This window comes from Myxocyprinus asiaticus, chromosome 42 (genome assembly GCF_019703515.2).
Source record: "Myxocyprinus asiaticus isolate MX2 ecotype Aquarium Trade chromosome 42, UBuf_Myxa_2, whole genome shotgun sequence".
In the NCBI taxonomy this organism is placed as follows: domain Eukaryota; kingdom Metazoa; phylum Chordata; class Actinopteri; order Cypriniformes; family Catostomidae; genus Myxocyprinus; species Myxocyprinus asiaticus.
In genome coordinates this window covers 1208711-1226850 of record NC_059385.1, presented here as the reverse complement: position 1 = coordinate 1226850, position 18140 = coordinate 1208711, and the positions used below count along the sequence as shown (strand labels likewise).

The 18140-nt window shown below is 40.6% G+C and overlaps 1 protein-coding gene across 3 annotated transcripts in view; it reads right to left on the bottom strand.

The window, feature by feature from the left end:
- LOC127433065 (netrin receptor UNC5C-like) overlaps nt 1-18140 on the bottom strand; it is a 260166-nt gene that overhangs the window by 48683 nt on the left and 193343 nt on the right. For all 3 annotated transcript variants that reach the window (XM_051684703.1, XM_051684704.1, XM_051684705.1), the window contains exons 6-7: nt 10712-10879; nt 9939-10103 (exon numbers count right to left, since the gene is read on the bottom strand). In XM_051684703.1, coding sequence (XP_051540663.1) covers nt 9939-10103; nt 10712-10879 — 333 coding nt within the window. The remainder of the gene's footprint in view (nt 1-9938; nt 10104-10711; nt 10880-18140) is intronic.

Sequence of the window (18140 nt, the reverse complement as noted above, 5' to 3'; positions counted from 1 at the left end):
ACGATTCGAGCGCACGATTCACAGCTAAAGCACTAAAGGTTAAAACTATAGACGCAACAGAGAAAAACCTTTCAAATTAAATCTGACTGCAGCTGACACTGCTCCTGAAACACGATTTGAGCACTTTACAAACTCAAAAACCAAATAACTCTCCTTCAGCACATTTACAGTGAGAACAAATTCAGATTGTATCCGTCCATTCGAACTGCAATGCTATTAGTGTAGAGGAAACGTTCCATAAATGCTTCCTAACGTCGCCGCATGAACGTGGTTGAGCTGGACGCGCTGAGTTCACATATCAAGTGTAAATCTTTGGCAATGATATTTGCAATAATGTGAGCTTTCACGTAATGTGGATTTCTGCTAAATGGCCAGTGAAGGAGTCATTAGCATGGACGTGAGTGCTTTCACCCTTTTAGCTGGAAAGAGGGACAAAAATCAATCAGGGGAAGAGTGTCTAAATCTATAGCATTATGGGTTTTATATTCCTTGCAAACTAGCCATCAATCTGACACAGAACTAATGCTCCACAATGCATTTTACTAAGAAAATGTGAAGATTCAAATGGCAGAGAAATAATTTCAATTTAAACAACGACTCATTTCCTGAAAGCTGCTTTAATGAAGTTACCAACTCTACTGATGCTCGCATCGACTCTCACGAAATCAAACTAGAAACAAAAACAAACCACAGTGTTCTCTGAAGTAAATTGGAGTACCATGGAAATGCCACAGTGTATGAATATACCATGAATGAACCACCTAATGCCATCACTGTACTATGGTATATGTCACATGATTAATTTCATTAACACAAACAAAAAACCATTGGAATATTTTTTTTTGGGGGGGGGGTTATGTCCCATAGTAATTCCATGCTTCTCAGACATGGTCCATGCTTTTTGTTAATGTACAATTGTCATACTACAATATTGGTTATGCACCATGATAATACCATGTTTTTTGGTCATGCACCATGACAGTTCCGTTTTTTTTTTTTTTTTTTTCATGCACCAAGGTAATTCCATGTTTTTTGGTCATGCACCATAGTAATAACACATTTTTTGGGTCATGCACCCTGACAATAACATGTTTTTTGGTCATGCACCATGATAGGTCCGTTTTTTTTTCTTCTTTTTTTTTTTTTTCCATGTACCATGGTAATACCATGTTTTTTGGTCATGCACCATGGTAGTTCCATATTTTTTGGTCATGCACCATGACAAAGTTTTCTGGTCATGCACCATGCTAGTTCCATGTTTTTGGTCATGCACCATGACAATAACATGTTTTTGGTCATGCACCATGGTAATTCAATGTTTTTTGGTCATGCACCATGACAATAACATGTTTTTTAACCATGCACCATGACATGATTTTTTAGCCATGCACCATGGTAATTCCATGATTTTTGGCCATGCACCATGACAATAACATGTTTTTGGTCATGCACCATGGTAATTCCATGATTTTTGGCCATGCACCATGACAATAACATGTTTTTTAACCATGCACCATGACATGATTTTTTAGCCATGCACCATGGTAATTCCATGATTTTTGGCCATGCACCATGACAATAACATGTTTTTTGGTCATGCACCATGACATGATTTTTAACCATGCACCATGGCAATAACATGTTTTTTGGCCATGCACCATGACATGATTTTTAACCATGCACCATGGCAATAACATGTTTTTTGGTCATGCACCATGACATGATTTTTAACCATGCACCATGGCAATAACATGTTTTTTGGCCATGCACCATGACATGATTTTTAACCATGCACCATGACAATAACATGTTTTTTGGCCATGCACCATGACATGATTTTTAACCATGCACCATGGCAATAACATGTTTTTTGGTCATGCACCATGACAATAACATGTTTTTTGGCCATATGACATGACAATAACGTGTTTTGGTCATGCACCTTGACAATAACATGTTTTTGGTCATGCACCATGCTAGTTCCATATTTTTGGTCATGCACCATGACAATAACATGTTTTTTGGCCATGCACCATGACAATAACATGTTTTTTTAGCCATGCACCATGACAATAACGTGTTTTGGTCATGCACCTTGACAATAACATGTTTTTGGTCATGCACCATGCTAGTTCCACATTTTTGGCCATGCACCATGACAATAACATGTTTTTTGGTCATGCACCATGACAATAACATGTTTTTTGGCCATATGACATGACAATAACGTGTTTTGGTCATGCACCTTGACAATAACTTGTTTTTGGTCATGCACCATGCTAGTTCCATATTTTTGGCCATGCACCATGACAATAACATGTTTTTTGGCCATGCACCATGACAATAACGTGTTTTGGTCATGCACCATGGTTCTTCCCATTTTTTAGACACTGAATAACCTTGGAAAAACATGTAAATATCATGATGAATGTGATGAATACGGTAGTCATCCTGGATCTTGACATACACAAAAGTAGCAAGATATTATCATCTGATCCCGTCCCTATCATGGTTCCACTTCAGTACAGCTATGTCATGTTTAATGAAGAATTATTCATCAAATATGTATTCTTAGTCTTGTTTGAGTTGAATAAAATTGAAATAAAGCTCATTTTGAGGGAATGTGAATGAGAGTTTGATAAGATTCAGGGAAAAGAGTTTCTAGAAAACCACAAACATCAGACACATATAGACAGATGATTCCTATGAGACACTAATCAATACTCTGATTAATACTCGCTCATAATTTACACGCTGACGCTGAAATAACGCTGTTTATTAGATCCCTGAATATCATTAACGATGTTTGATTCAATCTGCTCTGCATCCCTGTGACCCCTGACCATTTAATTTTCATTACCTTATCAAAATTAATATGAAACTCAATCGTTTATGATGGCAAACAGACACATCACAGAACGACCACAAATGCCTTCACAAAGAACGCACCTCCGTTTTCCATTTCCTCTCAACCAAAAACGTTCTTCTTTTGCATTTCACAAATTACTGCGTGTGCCAGGCTGCGTTCTCATTTTCAGAGTCCTGCGGCACATGCTGGCAGGATGATGGGAGATCCAGGAGTCGTTGAGAGAAGAAGAATTAGCAGATAAACAGAACGCATCGCTTCAGAATGGAGAAACATATGGCCAATGATGGCGAGACCTGAGCAGCATTTTGAAATCTCCTCTGGCCTTCACAACCTCTGCACGTATAATGAATGACAAACAGCAACGACTGCTGGAAACAATCTACTGACGTATGGCTGAATGATAAAAATAAAAACATGTATTTCTGCAGAGAAAAGCTCTGTCCTAACCGCAGCTGGAACCTGTTTTTATTTTTTTGATACCCAGTTGTGAGAGCAAATGTAAAGATAAAGGTTTAAATCAGCCCAATATGGAAATTGTCATCATTTACTCACCTTTGTGTTGTTCCAAACATGTCTACTGTTATTTTACTTCATGACAACAAAAGGGGAACAAACCAACATTTTAGTTGTTATTCACTGAACATATTCCCCTCTACTCTAGCTCTCAAATTTTATCTGTATTTAGATTAAAAACTGCCGTATTGGGGCCTGGGTAGCTCAGTGGTAAAATATGCTGGCTACCACCCATTGAGTTTGCTAGCTCGCTAGTTCGAATCCCAGGGTGTGCTGAGTGACTCCAGCCAGGTCTCCTAAGCAACCAAATTGGCCCGGTTGCTAGGGAGGGTAGAGTCACATGGGGTAACCTCCTCGTGGTTGCTATAATGTGGTTCGTTCTCATTGAGGCGCGTGGTGAGTTGAGCGTGGTTGCTGCGGAGAATAGCGTGAAGCCTCCACACGTGCCATGTCTCCGTGGCAACGTGCTCAACAAGCCACGTGATAAGATGCACTGGTTGACGGTCTCAGACGCAGAGGCAACCCGGACTGAGGCGAGTCACTACGCCACCACGAGGACTTAGAGCGCATTGGGAATTGGGCATTCCAAATTGGGAGAAAGAATAAATAAATAAAAAGAAACTGGCGTAATGCAGCAGGTTTGATTAAACTGACATCACTGGTTTTTGTGTGTCTAAACTGAATCTAGAACACTAGCTAAAAATATACAGAATGGAAAACATAAGATTTAAGAGCTATGGGAGAAAGGAAGATTATCAGTGAATAAGTTCAAATGTTGGTCTCTATATCATATAAAGCATTTGTACAACTTTAGATGTATAATTTATCAGTAAATTTACGAATCTGTTTTTAATTTTTTTTTCCATAGTTAACCACAGATTTTGAAAGTGCTAAAATTTCACTATATATATATATATATATATATACACACACACACACACACACACACACATTTCCTGTCAAAATGCATTAATATCCTTTTCAGGAAAAGAGTCGCTTAGGACTGTCGCTCTCTGTTTGGCTACAGCGGTCTTAAAGCTGCGTTCATGATGCGTGCCAGGGCGTCAACGCCAGCGTCAAGCACCGCTTTGAACTTCACATGAAAAGTGTTTCAGACAGCATTTTTGTTACAGTTAAGACACGATGTGCTTCTGTGGTAATTGTGCCTAACAGAGGCTGCATAACCCTTAATTTCTGTAACAAGTCCCATCTGGGTGTGTGTTGTATAACAAATAACATCAAGAGGTCATTTCTTCATCATTTCATCACAGACACGGCTGTTGTATGTATCAGTGTAATGGCTCCGCCCTACTCCAACCATTGTCAACACTGGATTATGCATTATTAACAGTACATGCATTAATCGTGATAAGAAATATTAATGCATTAAACTTTAATCACAAATCGTTTTTTCTTTTGTCCTTTTTGGAGCTTGATTAATACTATATATATATATATATATATAAACAGCTGTAAAAAAAATTCTCCTTTTGTTTTACATGGAAAAAATAACAGCATATGGTTTTGGAATGACATGAAAGTTGAGTAAATAATTCGGCTTTGTGTGAACTTCTTTAATGGAACGATTACAGAGGAATAACAGATGGAAGTGGAGAAAGTTTTATTTCTCTTTTAAACATTATGTGAACGCAGGAGAGAAATTATAAGAACTGCCTGTCAACACCTATAATTGCCTTCACAAGACAAACGTCGAATTTCTCTCACCGACTCCTGTGCTTTTTAAATTAGGCTCCAAATCACAGTAATCACAGACAACGAGCAATTATAAAACTTTCTGTATGTGCATTATAATCACTTATTATTATTTTAAATATAGCTGTTGAACGCTGCTACTGCTGTGTGTGTGTGTGTGTGTGTTCATCACATTCAGAACACATCTATTTTTACACTGCGGTTGATATGAGTAACATTCACATATTGTTTCTCCGGCTGTGTCATTCCTACAACACCAACATCATCTCAACCCAATCTGATGATGGGACTCTTTCACATGAGATAAAAACAGGATTAGGAGAAGGAACTGCAAAAATCATTTCCTTCAGCAGTATTTTTGTCCTGTTTTTATGATCGGGGTGTTTTGGTTGATTACTAGGACGTTGCTAGGGTGTTGCTAGGTGGTTACTGTGGCATTGCTATATGGTTGCTCGATGGTCGATTACTCGTTCATGTCAAATGAGACCATCACCGAGTATATATTATAACCCAGTTCCTTTTTCAATAGAAGTCTATGGGATTTTTCACTCATTTCTCGTCCGCTAGACGGAATATTTTTTTTTTTAAATAAAAAGCATGATTCTGTATTTGTTTCAAACAGTGTTCTAAATATCTTTTTACTGACAATGAAGGGTTTACTGTAAATCTACTCTAAAATAAAACTACCACCCGTTGATCTATTAGTGTCGCTCTTACCAGAAGAATCTTTTTTTTTTTTAAAAGCTTGTGTTTAGTGTAAAAGAGCATATGTCAATGCTCATGTTGTACTGGTGTGCTGTAGATCTACTGGACTCTACTAGGTTTTTTGTTTAGTTTTTTTTTTTGTTTACCCGAACAAAACGGTTGTTTGGAATTTTCTCCAGAAACAGAAGGGTTAAAATAAGATACATTAACTTCAGAAGCAACATTACTTAAGATATTAAAAACAGTTTTCAAGGAATATATCTCAAATTAAATTTAATGCTTTAACCTCTTGTTTTATGCATAAACCTAACAAACATTTGCCGGTGGGGTAAGAAAAATAACCTTAACTCAAGATAAAAAAATGTTGCTTCTCAAGTATCTTGTTTTAAGGATATTTGGATATTTTTTACTGGACAAAAATACTCGGTAAGAAAGAGATTTGAGAACACTGAAAGATGGCAGTGAGGGGGAAAGAGTATCTGAGATTTAATATGGGGTTTTTGGCTATGAGTGTGAGTGTGTGTCTGTGAGTGTGTGTGAGTGAGTGTGTGAGTGTATGAGTGTGTGTGTGGAGTGTGTGTGTGTATGAGTGTGTGTCTGTGAGTGTGTGTGAGTGTATGAGTGTGTGTGTGTGTGGAGTGTGTGTGTGTGTATGAGTGTGTGTCTGTGAGTGTATGAGTGTGTGTGTGGAGTGTGTGTGTGTATGAGTGTGTGGAGTGTGTGTCTGTGAGTGTGTGTGAGTGAGTGTGTGAGTGTATGAGTGTGTGTCTGCGAGTGTGTGTGTGGCGTGTGTGTGTGTGTATGAGTGTGTGTCTGCGAGTGTGTGTGAGTGAGTGTGTGAGTGTATGAGTGTGTGTCTGCGAGTGTGTGTGAGTGAGTGTGTGAGTGTATGAGTGTGTGTCTGTGAGTGTGTGAGTATGAGTGTGTGTGTGTGTGTATGAGTGTGTCTGCGAGTGTGTGTGAGTGAGTGTGTGAGTGTATGAGTGTGTGTGTGTATGAGTGTGTGTCTGTGAGTGTGTGAGTATGAGTGAGTATGAGTGTGTGTGTGGAGTGTGTGTGTGTGTGAGTGAGTGTGTGTGTGTATGAGTGTGTGTCTGTGAGTGTGTGAGTGTATGAGTGTGTGTGTGGAGTGTGTGTGTGTGTATGAGTGTGGGTGTGTTTGTTTGTGTGGGTGTGTGAGTGAGTGTGTGTGAGTGAGTGTGTGTGTGTGGAGTGTGTGTGTATGTGTGTGGAGTGAGTGTGTGTGTGTGTGTGGAGTGTGTGTGTGTGTGTGTGGAGTGAGTGTGTGTGGAGTGAGTGTGTGTGTGTGTGTGTGTGTGTGTGTGTGAGTGTATGAGTGTGTGTGTGGAGTGAGTGTGTGTGTGTGTGGAGTGAGTGTGTGTGTGGAGTGTGTGTGTGTGTGTGTGTGTGTGTGTGTGTGTGTGAGAGAGTGTATGAGTGTGTGTGTGTGTGCGTGTCTGTAAGTGTGTGTGAGTGTGTGTGAGTGTATGAGTGTGTGTGTGTTTGTGGAGTGTGTGTGTATGAGTGTGGGTGTGTTTGTTTGTGTGGGTGTGTGAGTGAGTGTGTGTGTGTGTGTGTGTGTGTGTGTGTGTGTGAGTTTGTGGAGTGTGTGTGTGTGAGTGTGGGTGTGTTTGTTTGTGTGGGTGTGTCTGTGGGTGTGTACAGGTTTTACTATCCTTGTGAGGACCAGCCAGCAGTCCCCACAAGGGAACTGGCATATTAAACGATGTTTTATTGAAAATGTAAAAATGCAGAAAGTTTTTTGTGAGGGTTAGGTTTAGGGGATAGAATCTATAGTTCGTACAGTATAAAAATCATTATGTCCATGGAGAGTCCTCATAATGATAGCTGCACCAACATGTGTGTGTGTGTGTGTGTGTGTGTGTGTGTGTGTGTGTGTGTGTGTGTCTAAGTGGAGTGTGTCTGTGTGTTTGAGTGTGTCTGTGTGTGTGTGTGTGTGTGTGTGTCTCAGAGCATGTGAGCGGAGTGGAGCGAGAGCGGAGCGTTGATAATTCCACCTGAGCAGTGAGCGCCTTTTTAAAGATTCCACTCCGCTCGCTCAGTGCCGCTCACTCAACCCAGAATGCACTTTGTGATATGCTGGTTTGGGAATCTGCAAAATTAGCAACAGGCCTGAAGTTATGGAGCTCTAACATTGATTTAGTGAATTTGCAAACCTTATAACCTAAATAAATGCAAAGTATAAATCAAAGCTAAGAACGAGGAAATCGAAAGGGAGTGTGGAGAGACTGTGAGAATTAGCAAATATTCCTTCTGGAGTCGTACCTGTCACATTGCCAGAGAGCATGAGGATGTGCTACACAAACATGGAAGTGCAGCAAAAGGTGAGCTAGTAGGCTACACTACTATTCGATAATCAATAAATAGATAAGTAACGTATCTTGTTGTTTTTCCATCATGTCAGTGCAGCTGCCAGCTAGATGCAGACCCGGTTCTGCGGGGTTGTGAACGTTAGAGCACCCTCAATTAAATATGTAAGCTTAATAATACTGTATATTGGCAAAGCATTTTTCCTTGAATCCTGGCTTACACACACAAAACTAATAAACATGTATGATCTTGCAGATCAGTGTGTCCTTAAACGATCATTAAACATGATTTAATCTAATATATATATATATTGGACAAAATCTCGCTTTATGCAGGACAAATATTTTTTATTTGTTAAATCCATAGTTAAACCCTGCTGTACATATAAAGAGTGCATGCACAACACATGATCGTTTGATGCTTATAAAGTCCAGATTCACTTTATAATGCTTTAAAAATATCAACAAAGGAGGCACATGCTATCTACTAATATAATAATTAGCCTATTATATAAATAACCACAGTCCTTTAGATTGCATATGATTCCTACATATAAAACTGTAGGGAATATTAATAAAGCAACAACACTGACAAAGAAAAACTACAAACTTTAAAGTTAATAAATGTCGGCCTATAGTCTATATTTCACCCAGAGGGGCACCTCAGCCCATGTGGGCAACGGGGCAGTTGTTTGGGCCACTGTAGCTATCCCCTGTGTACGTGATTGGAACCAAGTATTCTACAGAGAAATGTAATGTCGGAGCGGGACTTGAGCGAACGCTTTTTTACTGGTGCGTGTGAGCGGCACTTGAGCGGAGCGTCTGCTTGGGCCGTGAGTGGCTGAGCAGAGCGCACTCACATGGAGCGGGTTATTGAGTGGAGTGTCACACCGCTTCGCTCACCTGCTCTGGTGTGTGTGTGTCTGTGTGTATGAGTGTGTGTGCGTGTGTCTGTATGAGTGTGTGTATGAGTGTGTGTGTGTGTCTGTATGTATGAGTGTGTGTATATGTCTGTGTGTGTATGAGTTTGTGTTTGTATGAGAGTGTGTGTGTGTCTGTATGTATGAGTGTGTGTATATGTCTGTGTGTGTATGAGTGTGTGTGTATCTGTGTATGTGTCTGTGTGTGTGTGTGTGTGTATGAGTGTGTGTGTATCTAGTGTGTGTGTATGAGTGTGTGTGTGTGTGTGTCTGTGTATGAGTTTGTGTTTGTATGAGAGTGTGTGTGTGTCTGTATGTATGAGTGTGTGTGTATGTGTGTATGTCTGTGTGTGTATGAGTGTGTGTGTGTGTCTGTGTATGTGTCTGTGTCTGTATGAGTGTGTGTGTGTGAGTGTGTGTGTCTGTGTGTATGAGTGTGTGTGTGACTGTGTATGTGTCTGTGTGTGTGTATCTGTGTATGTGTCTGTGTGTGTGTATCTGTGTGTGTATGAGTGTGTGTGCGTGTGTGTGTCTGTATGTATGAGTGTGTGTTTGTATGAGAGTGTGTGTGTATGTCTGTGTGTGTATGAGTGTGTGTGTGTCTGTGTGTATGAGTGTGTGTGTGACTGTGTATGTGTCTGTGTGTATGTGTCTGTGTGTGTGTCTGTGTGTATGAGTGTGTGTGCGTGTGTGTGTCTATGTATGAGTGTGTGTTTGTATGAGAGTGTGTGTGTATGTCTGTGTGTGTATGAGTGTGTGTGTGTCTGTGTGTGTGTGACTGTGTATGTGTCTGTGTGTGTGTGTGTATGAGTGTGTATGAGTGTGTGTATGACTGTGTGTGCGTGTGTCTGTGTGAGGCAGGAGGAGTAGACGTGGGTTGGTACTCACTCTGCATACAGAGACCGTCTGTACAGTTTTTGGATTGAAGTACGGTCCCTTCACAGTCCTTTCCGCCATTTTTGGGCGCCGGTGCGCTGCATTCTCTTCTTCTCCAGTGCGTACACTCCGTCCCACATGTCGACCATTTACTCCACTCTGTCCACAGTCCATCAACTGGAATAAAGACCAAAAAAACTGCTCAAGCAAACCACAAAACTGCATGAAAATGTACAGAAACCTACACAGAACAAACTGCAGGTATTGTTAGTATACTGCGATTAGTCGAATGAGGCGAGAACGATTAATCAGGTGATGTTTGGCCATTTATTGGCATTGGCTGATAACCGTGGCCATTTGGCCGTTTAACAGAAGTGTAAGGGACATTTTGAGAAAATGTTGTGTGCAACTAATGTTTATTCAATTTCTTTAAATTTGTGGACCACTGCTCTTCTACTGATGTTGATTAGTAAAATCCAAATACCAATATTTTACTTCAGTTTTGGTTGTGTTGATTATGATATCTGTTAAATAAATAGCAATTGAAATGCATAGATTGGGCTGTGTTTTTATTTCTGAAGACTAGTATTTTTAAAATGTACCAAGTTAGAAGCATTAGCTGAGAGGGAATTTCTTTAATATGCAAGTAAATATATGCCCAAATGAATCAGAATCGAATCAAATCGGGAAATCTTTCTCAATAGCCAGCCCTATACTGTATCATCTCGACTATGGGTCACCACTCATAATGTCTAATACAAGCATCATGGTGTTAATCACTATACCTGGACACAGGGGGTTACAGGCCAGTTTCTGGATGGCTTGACCCTCACAGATGGCTCCTCCGTTCAGAGGGGCTGGATTGGTGCAGCTCCGCGTCCTCTTCTGGTAGCCCCGCCCACAGCGACTGCTACACACTGACCACTCTGTCCATGTCGACCAGCCGCCGTTCACTACAAAGGAAAAGACCCAGGAGAGCGTTAATGTGCGGCATAATCAAAGAGAGATTACAGATTAATTAAAAGACACACACTTATTAATTCATGATGTGTTTTTGCCCTGATGAAAAACAGAGTAAATAAAAGACAAACTACAGCTGTGAAACTATTGCCATGCCATGCTGGGAGAGCAACGTATACCAGAATTCCTTCAACTTGTAATTAATCAGTGAACACATTATAAAAGGGTCATTGTGACGTAGCTTTGGATATCTAAAGATTCTCAGTATTCTCACAATGTGAGTAACATGCTCTCGGGTGGACAAAATAAATAAATAAACAAACAAACAAACAAACAAACTGAAACAAGAAATTTGAAGGATTAGTTTACCCAATAATTAAACACAAAAGGAGACGTTTAGCCCTCAGAGACACAAGCACTGATACTGATAATTATATATATATATATATATATATATATATATACACACACACACACACACACACACACACACACACACACACTCACACCAATCAGCCACAACATTAAAACCACCTGCCTAATATTGGGTAGGTCCACCATGTGCTGCCAAAACAGCGCCAACCCACATGACAGAATAACATTCAGAGATGATATTCTTCTCACTACAATTGTACAGAGTGGTTATCTGAGTTACCGTAGACTTTGTCAGCTCGAACCAGTTTGGTCATTCTCCTCTGACATCTGTCATCAACAAGGTGTTTCCATCCGCAGAACTGCTGCTCACTGGATGTTTTTTGTTTTTAGCACCATTCTGAGTAAATTCTAGAGACTGTTGTGTGTGAAAATCCCAGAAATACTCAAACCAGCCCATCTGGCACCAACAATCATGCCACGGTCCAAATCACTGAGATCATATTTTTCCCCCAGTCTGATGGCTGATGTGAATATTACCTGAAGCTCCTGACCCGCATCTGCATGATTTTATGCACTGCAATGCTGCCACACAATTGGCTGATTAGATAATTGCATGCATGATTGTTGGTGCTTCTGGGGGTGCTTCAGCAAGGCTGGAATCGGGCAGATTCGTCTTTGTGATTGACGCATGACTCAAGCCACGTACAAGGTTATTGTGGTAGAAAACTTGCTTCTCTTCTGCTCTGACAGTGTTCCCCAACTCTGAGGATTAGTTTTTCCAGCAGGACAATGCTCCATGCCACACAGACAGGTCAATCAAGGTGTGGATGGAGGAGCACCGGATCAAGACCCTGTCATGGCCAGCCCAATCTCCAGACCTGAACCCCATTGAAACCCTCTGTGATCAAGAGGAAGATGGATGTCCACAAGCCATCAAACAAAGAAGAGCTGCTTGAATTTTTGCACCAGGAGTGGCATAAAGTCACCCAACAGCAATGTGAAAGACTGGTAGAGAGCATGCCAAGATGCATGAAAGCTGTGATTGAAAATCAGGATTATTCCACCAAATATTGATTTCTGAACTTTAAGTTAAAACATTAGTATTGTGTTTAACAATGAATATGAACTTGTTTTCTTTGCATTATTCGAGATCTGAAAACACGGCATCTTTTTTTGTCATTTTCTGCAAATAAATGCTCTAAATGACAATATTTTTATCTGGAATTTGGGAGGAATGTTGTCAGTACTTTATAGAATAAAACAAAAATGTTCATTTTACTCAAACACATATCTATAAATAGTAAATCCAGAGAAACTGATCATTTTGCAGTGGCCTCTTAATATTTCCAAAGCTGTATGTATATATATATATATATATATATATATATATATATATGGAACATATACAACACAATTCAACACATAAAAGTGTATGGAAAATGTATTCAATTTATCACAATCAGTAATGGTACATTTATGAAAAGTTAAGAAATTGTACTTAATTTTAAATAATGAGGACTATTGATATTGATGATCTATTTGCTGGTATAATCAAAATATGTAATGTAGCATACTTAATACCATTTATCTATTTTTTTACCATAAATACCATTAAAAATAAATAAAATAAGCCCAAAAAAAAAAAAAGAAAATCATTTGGAATATTTTATGATTTACTGAATAGGCTCCATTGTGCGAATATAAAATAAATAAATTGACCACTTATGTTCAGTGTTGCATTTTTGTCACAAAAAAAAAAAAAAAAAAAAAAATCATCAATTATTACATTCATGCAAATTTATATTTTCAGGGAATGTAATGATTTTTCAATCAATAAAAATGTTGGGAATTATACATACATACATACATACATACATATATATATATATATATAAAACAGCTCAAATACTTACTTGGAAAATAGCTAAATTTGTTCCAAAAGTGATTAAACAGCTGTGACTTTATCAATCTCTGACCGTTAATGTGCAAATCATTTCTCACCAAATCTGTGATGAGATACAGTTCAGAGTGTCTGCTTTTGTTATGAGTAGATTTTTACCAATATTTCATGAAAATTAGATATAATCTGCTTTAAACAAACATTGCAATTCTGCTCCATTGGGTATCGGCAGATTAGCAGAATGTTCATGCTGCTCTTTTCCATTTGATTAAAACATACAGTGACCAGGAGCTGTCAACACAGATCTCAAATCTCACATTCAAACTTGCTGTGTCGATCACATAATGACAGATCCAATGACATCAAATTTACATTTTAAAACAACTTAAATTTGGTTCTGTTATTAACACAAAGCTATCGCATGTCTTCAGAAGACTTTGAATATAGACAGATTTCACTTGTGTTCCACAGAATAAAAGTCATACAATTTGGGAACATCATGAGGGTGAGTAAATGATAACCGAATGCCCCTTTAAGGGTTGCTTTTCTCGTTAATTCTTGAGTTTCCTGCACTCTGTTTCGGCTTATCTTCTCAGTTGCTCTGTTGTGGTGATGATGAAGCTTCTAATCAGAACATGAGCACCTGTGTCTCTCTTTCACTGACACGAGTGCATGATTCCGGCGCTCTGGAGAACGGATTGTGGTGTATTTCTTCCATGGATGAGTCGAGATCAAAGCTCTCCTCTCGGAACGTCGTCCTCCCAGACTGCATTTAGGCCTGAATAAGCAGGCGAGGGATTGTGACCCTTTGTCTCCAGGAATCCATCAAAGACTTCTGCCCTTCTTTTACAGTTTCTCTTGGATTTACTCAAACCGCTCATGGTGAGCGTTCTGCTCAGTGATGTTTTCTTGCTTGTCTGGCTGATAACACAGAAGCGTACAGTGATAACGGAAGGGAAGAAGTTAGAATAATGGCGCAGGGTTAATCCGGCTGCTCTCAAGACACTGAGTGGTTTCGAATGCTGACCACAATGACATCATCATCTGCTTCTCTGCACCCCCTCCCCGCGGCGCAGGAACAGAGAGGTTTTCTGCAGTGTGTCATATGTCTAAATCTGCCTTCTGACAAAAAACTAAATATTACATTGACAAAAAAAAAAAAAAGAGTCAGTAAAGTGCCACACAAACTCACTCCCACTTTAAAGGGACAGTTCACACAAAAGTAAACATTCTGTCATCATTTACTCACCCTCATGTTGTTCCAAACCAGATATCGCTTGTTCTCTCTTAAGTACCTGTAACAATTATGACGGTAAGCAGGAAGCTGGGACCAGCTTGACAAACACATGGACATTTAATGACACTTTTCAGCGTACAAAGAAACAAAAACATGCACTGCTTTTCAGCCAGCTGCGTCAAATCATCGTGCATCTCTGTCCCGTCTGCTGCTGTCTCTTCTCCTTAAATACTCCCGCCTCCCCTCGTTGGAATGCGAGGCCGGTGTGGTGCTCAGGTGGAAGTCATTGGTCACTTATCTTCCCGGCCTCACTCTGCCCAGATGCCACTCAGCTCCGCCCTGCTAACCACATACCCCCATCGCCGAAATCAGGTCGGGGATTTCTCCGGCCTGTGACCTACTTCCCCCCCCATTTCTAGGGAGGGAGCATCGATGGGTCACACCAGTCTCCGGATCTGACCTGTGCGTGCCTGAGGGGGAACAGGGTGAAAGAGAGGGGGAAGGGTGGGAACAACAAAAGGGAGAGAGAAAGCAGAGAGGGGAGAGAGAGACGGGCTCGCCGGAGCCGTCCCTTCCGGTTGCCAGTTGATGCAGTGCTCCAGCGCCACCGGATCGAGCACTCCCTCGGCGTCGCAATCCTCAGTCAGCGGCGAGGACTCCTTGACAGTGCATCCTTCCTCCTACCTGGGTTTCAGCACCAGTGTAACAATTAAAGATGGGAAAGAGGAAGCTGGGACCGGCTTGACAAACACATAGACATTTAGGGTGTGTTCACACTTGGCAGGTTTGGTTCAGTTAAAATGAACTCTGTTAGTGCGGTTTATTTGAACAAGTGTGAACGCTGCCATCCGAACCTTGGTGCGCACCAAACAAGCGGACCGAGACCGCCTGAATAGTGGGTCTCGGTCTGCTTCCAAACGAACTCTGGTGCGGTTCGATTGATATATGAACGCAACATGGACCAAAGACGTCTAAACGGACCAATAACAGGAAGTAATTTGCCTAATACTGACCTCAAGCATACCTGGTTCTTCTCATCATTGGAGTTATGTTGCCCATTAAAGTTCGGTACAGGCGTCAGAACCGCCGTCAGCCGTCCTTGCAGCATATCTTCATTTGTGTGTGCAACGGAGGAATTCCTGGCGCTGTTTTGACTCCTTTACACATTTTATTAGCTCTTCATTTGTTCTCAGCTGGTAAATACCACCATATATACATCCAACGAGCGCATTTCGCCCAGCAGCCAGCATTGTTTTGGATGTTCGACAAGTTCCGTCGCAAAATATACGTCATAAAAGCTGTCCAATCAGGTTGTGACCTTATCCTGATGCCTTTTGTTTTGTATCTTTAGATTCGGTGTTAAAAATGCCAGTGTGAACCAGGACTAAATGTATCATTTTCTTTTTTGGTCCGGACCAAGAGACACACCTTTAATGACACTTTTCAGCATACAAAGAAACAAAAACACGCACTGCTTTTCAGCCAGCTGCGTCAAATCATAAAAACACTCAAACAAATACTCCCGCCTCCCCTCACTGGAATGCGGTCACTCTGCCCAGACAGTGCTCGGCTCTGCCCTGCTCACCACAGTACCGTTTCCGATACCAGAACTCTGTATCGGCCTATACCGATCCCGATCCGATACCAGTGTTGTTGTTTTTTTCTTAATCAGTTTAGAATATTTATCCCTCACTGTGTGGAACTGATTGAACTCTTTATGTGTAAAGAAACACAAACCTCTAATTTCACAATATTTCATTATAAAATAGAGGGGGGAAAATGACATAAAATGTGTAGCCTTTTAAGAAAAACTTTTCTCATTAACTATTCAACTGGATAATGCAGAATCAAAACAGCAAGTCATTCCATTGAAAATAAACCAGTTCTCTTTGCACATTGTCTCTGGACTTGAATGGATCCAGACTTTTTTTTTTTGTCTCAGTTGTGTTTAGTTATGATAGGATATCAGTCAAATTTTTATTCAGTTATTTTATGGAATAATAATAGTAATAAAAAAACGGGTATTTAACAAATAAGGTTGTTCAAGGTGATAAAAATTAGACATCTTTTAAAAAATCTAGTTGTAATGTAACAAAATGTAATGTAATGTCTTTAAAAGCATCATGTGGTGTAACCAAGTAAAACGGTATTAAAGTACTTTCCTTGCGCCTTGAATACATGTCAGTGTACACAACTTAATTATTAATAAAAACTTTTTTTAATTTCTATGTAATAATTATTTTTTTTTCAGTATCATGAATTTTTGAGTTAAGAATATCAAGGTGTTTTCTCAGGGTTAAACCACATGATTCGATATTTTTTATAAACTTCATGAGTGTCTAAAAGGCAAACAAAGTGGCAACCTACATGTTGGACTTTGATTTGGTGGACAAAACTTAAAAAATAAAATAAAAGCAACATATTTTCAAACAATTGTTTCACTGCTAGTTTTACTAAGAAATAATAAAAGGCTATTCTGCACTTCTCATGCCAAAATTTCTTTTTTCAAGAATTTTTTTTTTAAACACTTGAATTTTGTTTTACATCTCTGGACTGTTACACCACATGACATGTTTTACTTCAAAACCCAGAAAGAAAATATTTCAAAACATGTTAACACAGAAGAGGTACTCAAGTTATTATTTTGTGTACTTAAATTCTAGATCTGGACAAAAAAACACAAATCCGGGAAGGAGGAGGGATGCACCGTTGTAGAGTCCTCGCCACTACCATCCACCCTAATGGAGCAGCCGTGGCCATCCGCCGGGGGACGGTGGAGCCCGGCCACCTGAGAGCGGAGGAATGGCCGCCAACCGCGAGGGGAGAAGGGACTCCTAGCCGACCACCTGGAGCGGTCAGGGCCGCTGCCAGGGGCGGAGGAGACCCCTACCGGCCACTAAAACACGGCGGGGTCAAGAGAGGACCGCTGAATGCGAGCGGGGAGGGGCTCCTGGCTGAACGCCTGGAGCGGGACAACCGCTGCCAGGGGCAGGGGAGACCCCTACCTTCCACCGAAAACACGGCGGGGCGTTCCATCCACCAGGGGCTGGAGGACTGCCACCGATCCGCCCGGGGAGGCGCGGCTGTTGTCCACTAGAGGACCAGGCTACAGCGTATCGGAGAACCGGCGAGTACGTTTTTTTTTCTCTCTCCTCTCTCTCTCCCACTGTTGCTCCTTGTTGGCCTTTCTCTCTTGTTTTTTTTTGTTGTTGTTGTTGTTTTCCCTACCCTTGTCACCCTCCCAGGTCCGAAGAGGCGGGGATGAGGGCAAGGAGAAGGAGGGAGGAGTGTGGCAGGGAGGAGGGCGGGGCTGGGTCGTCATGCTGCGCACCCGGCCCCTAATCAGGCTAATCAAGCCCTCGAGAGGGATAAAGGTGACCGGAGGCGGCAGTTTGAGAGAGAGAGAGAGAGTTACGGGCAGCTGCCCTGCATGTGTTTATGTTTGTGTCTTTTTGTTTTATTAAAAGATTATTATATATAGTCAAGCCGGTTCTCGCCGCCTTCTTTCTATTGAACTTTGTTACAGTCATATTGACCCAAATGTTAGAGTTTTATTATACACAAGCAATTTATTGCAGTCATAATTTCTAAACTCGAAAACCCTCTGGCTTTTGATTGATTTTGCCGGGAAACTCTAAGATCATCTTTCAGTTTCTGTGTGTAGGTGAGTTTCCTGTAGTTTAATATTCTTCTCATTATAAACTATATATATTAAAGTCATATGGACTACTTTTATGTCTTT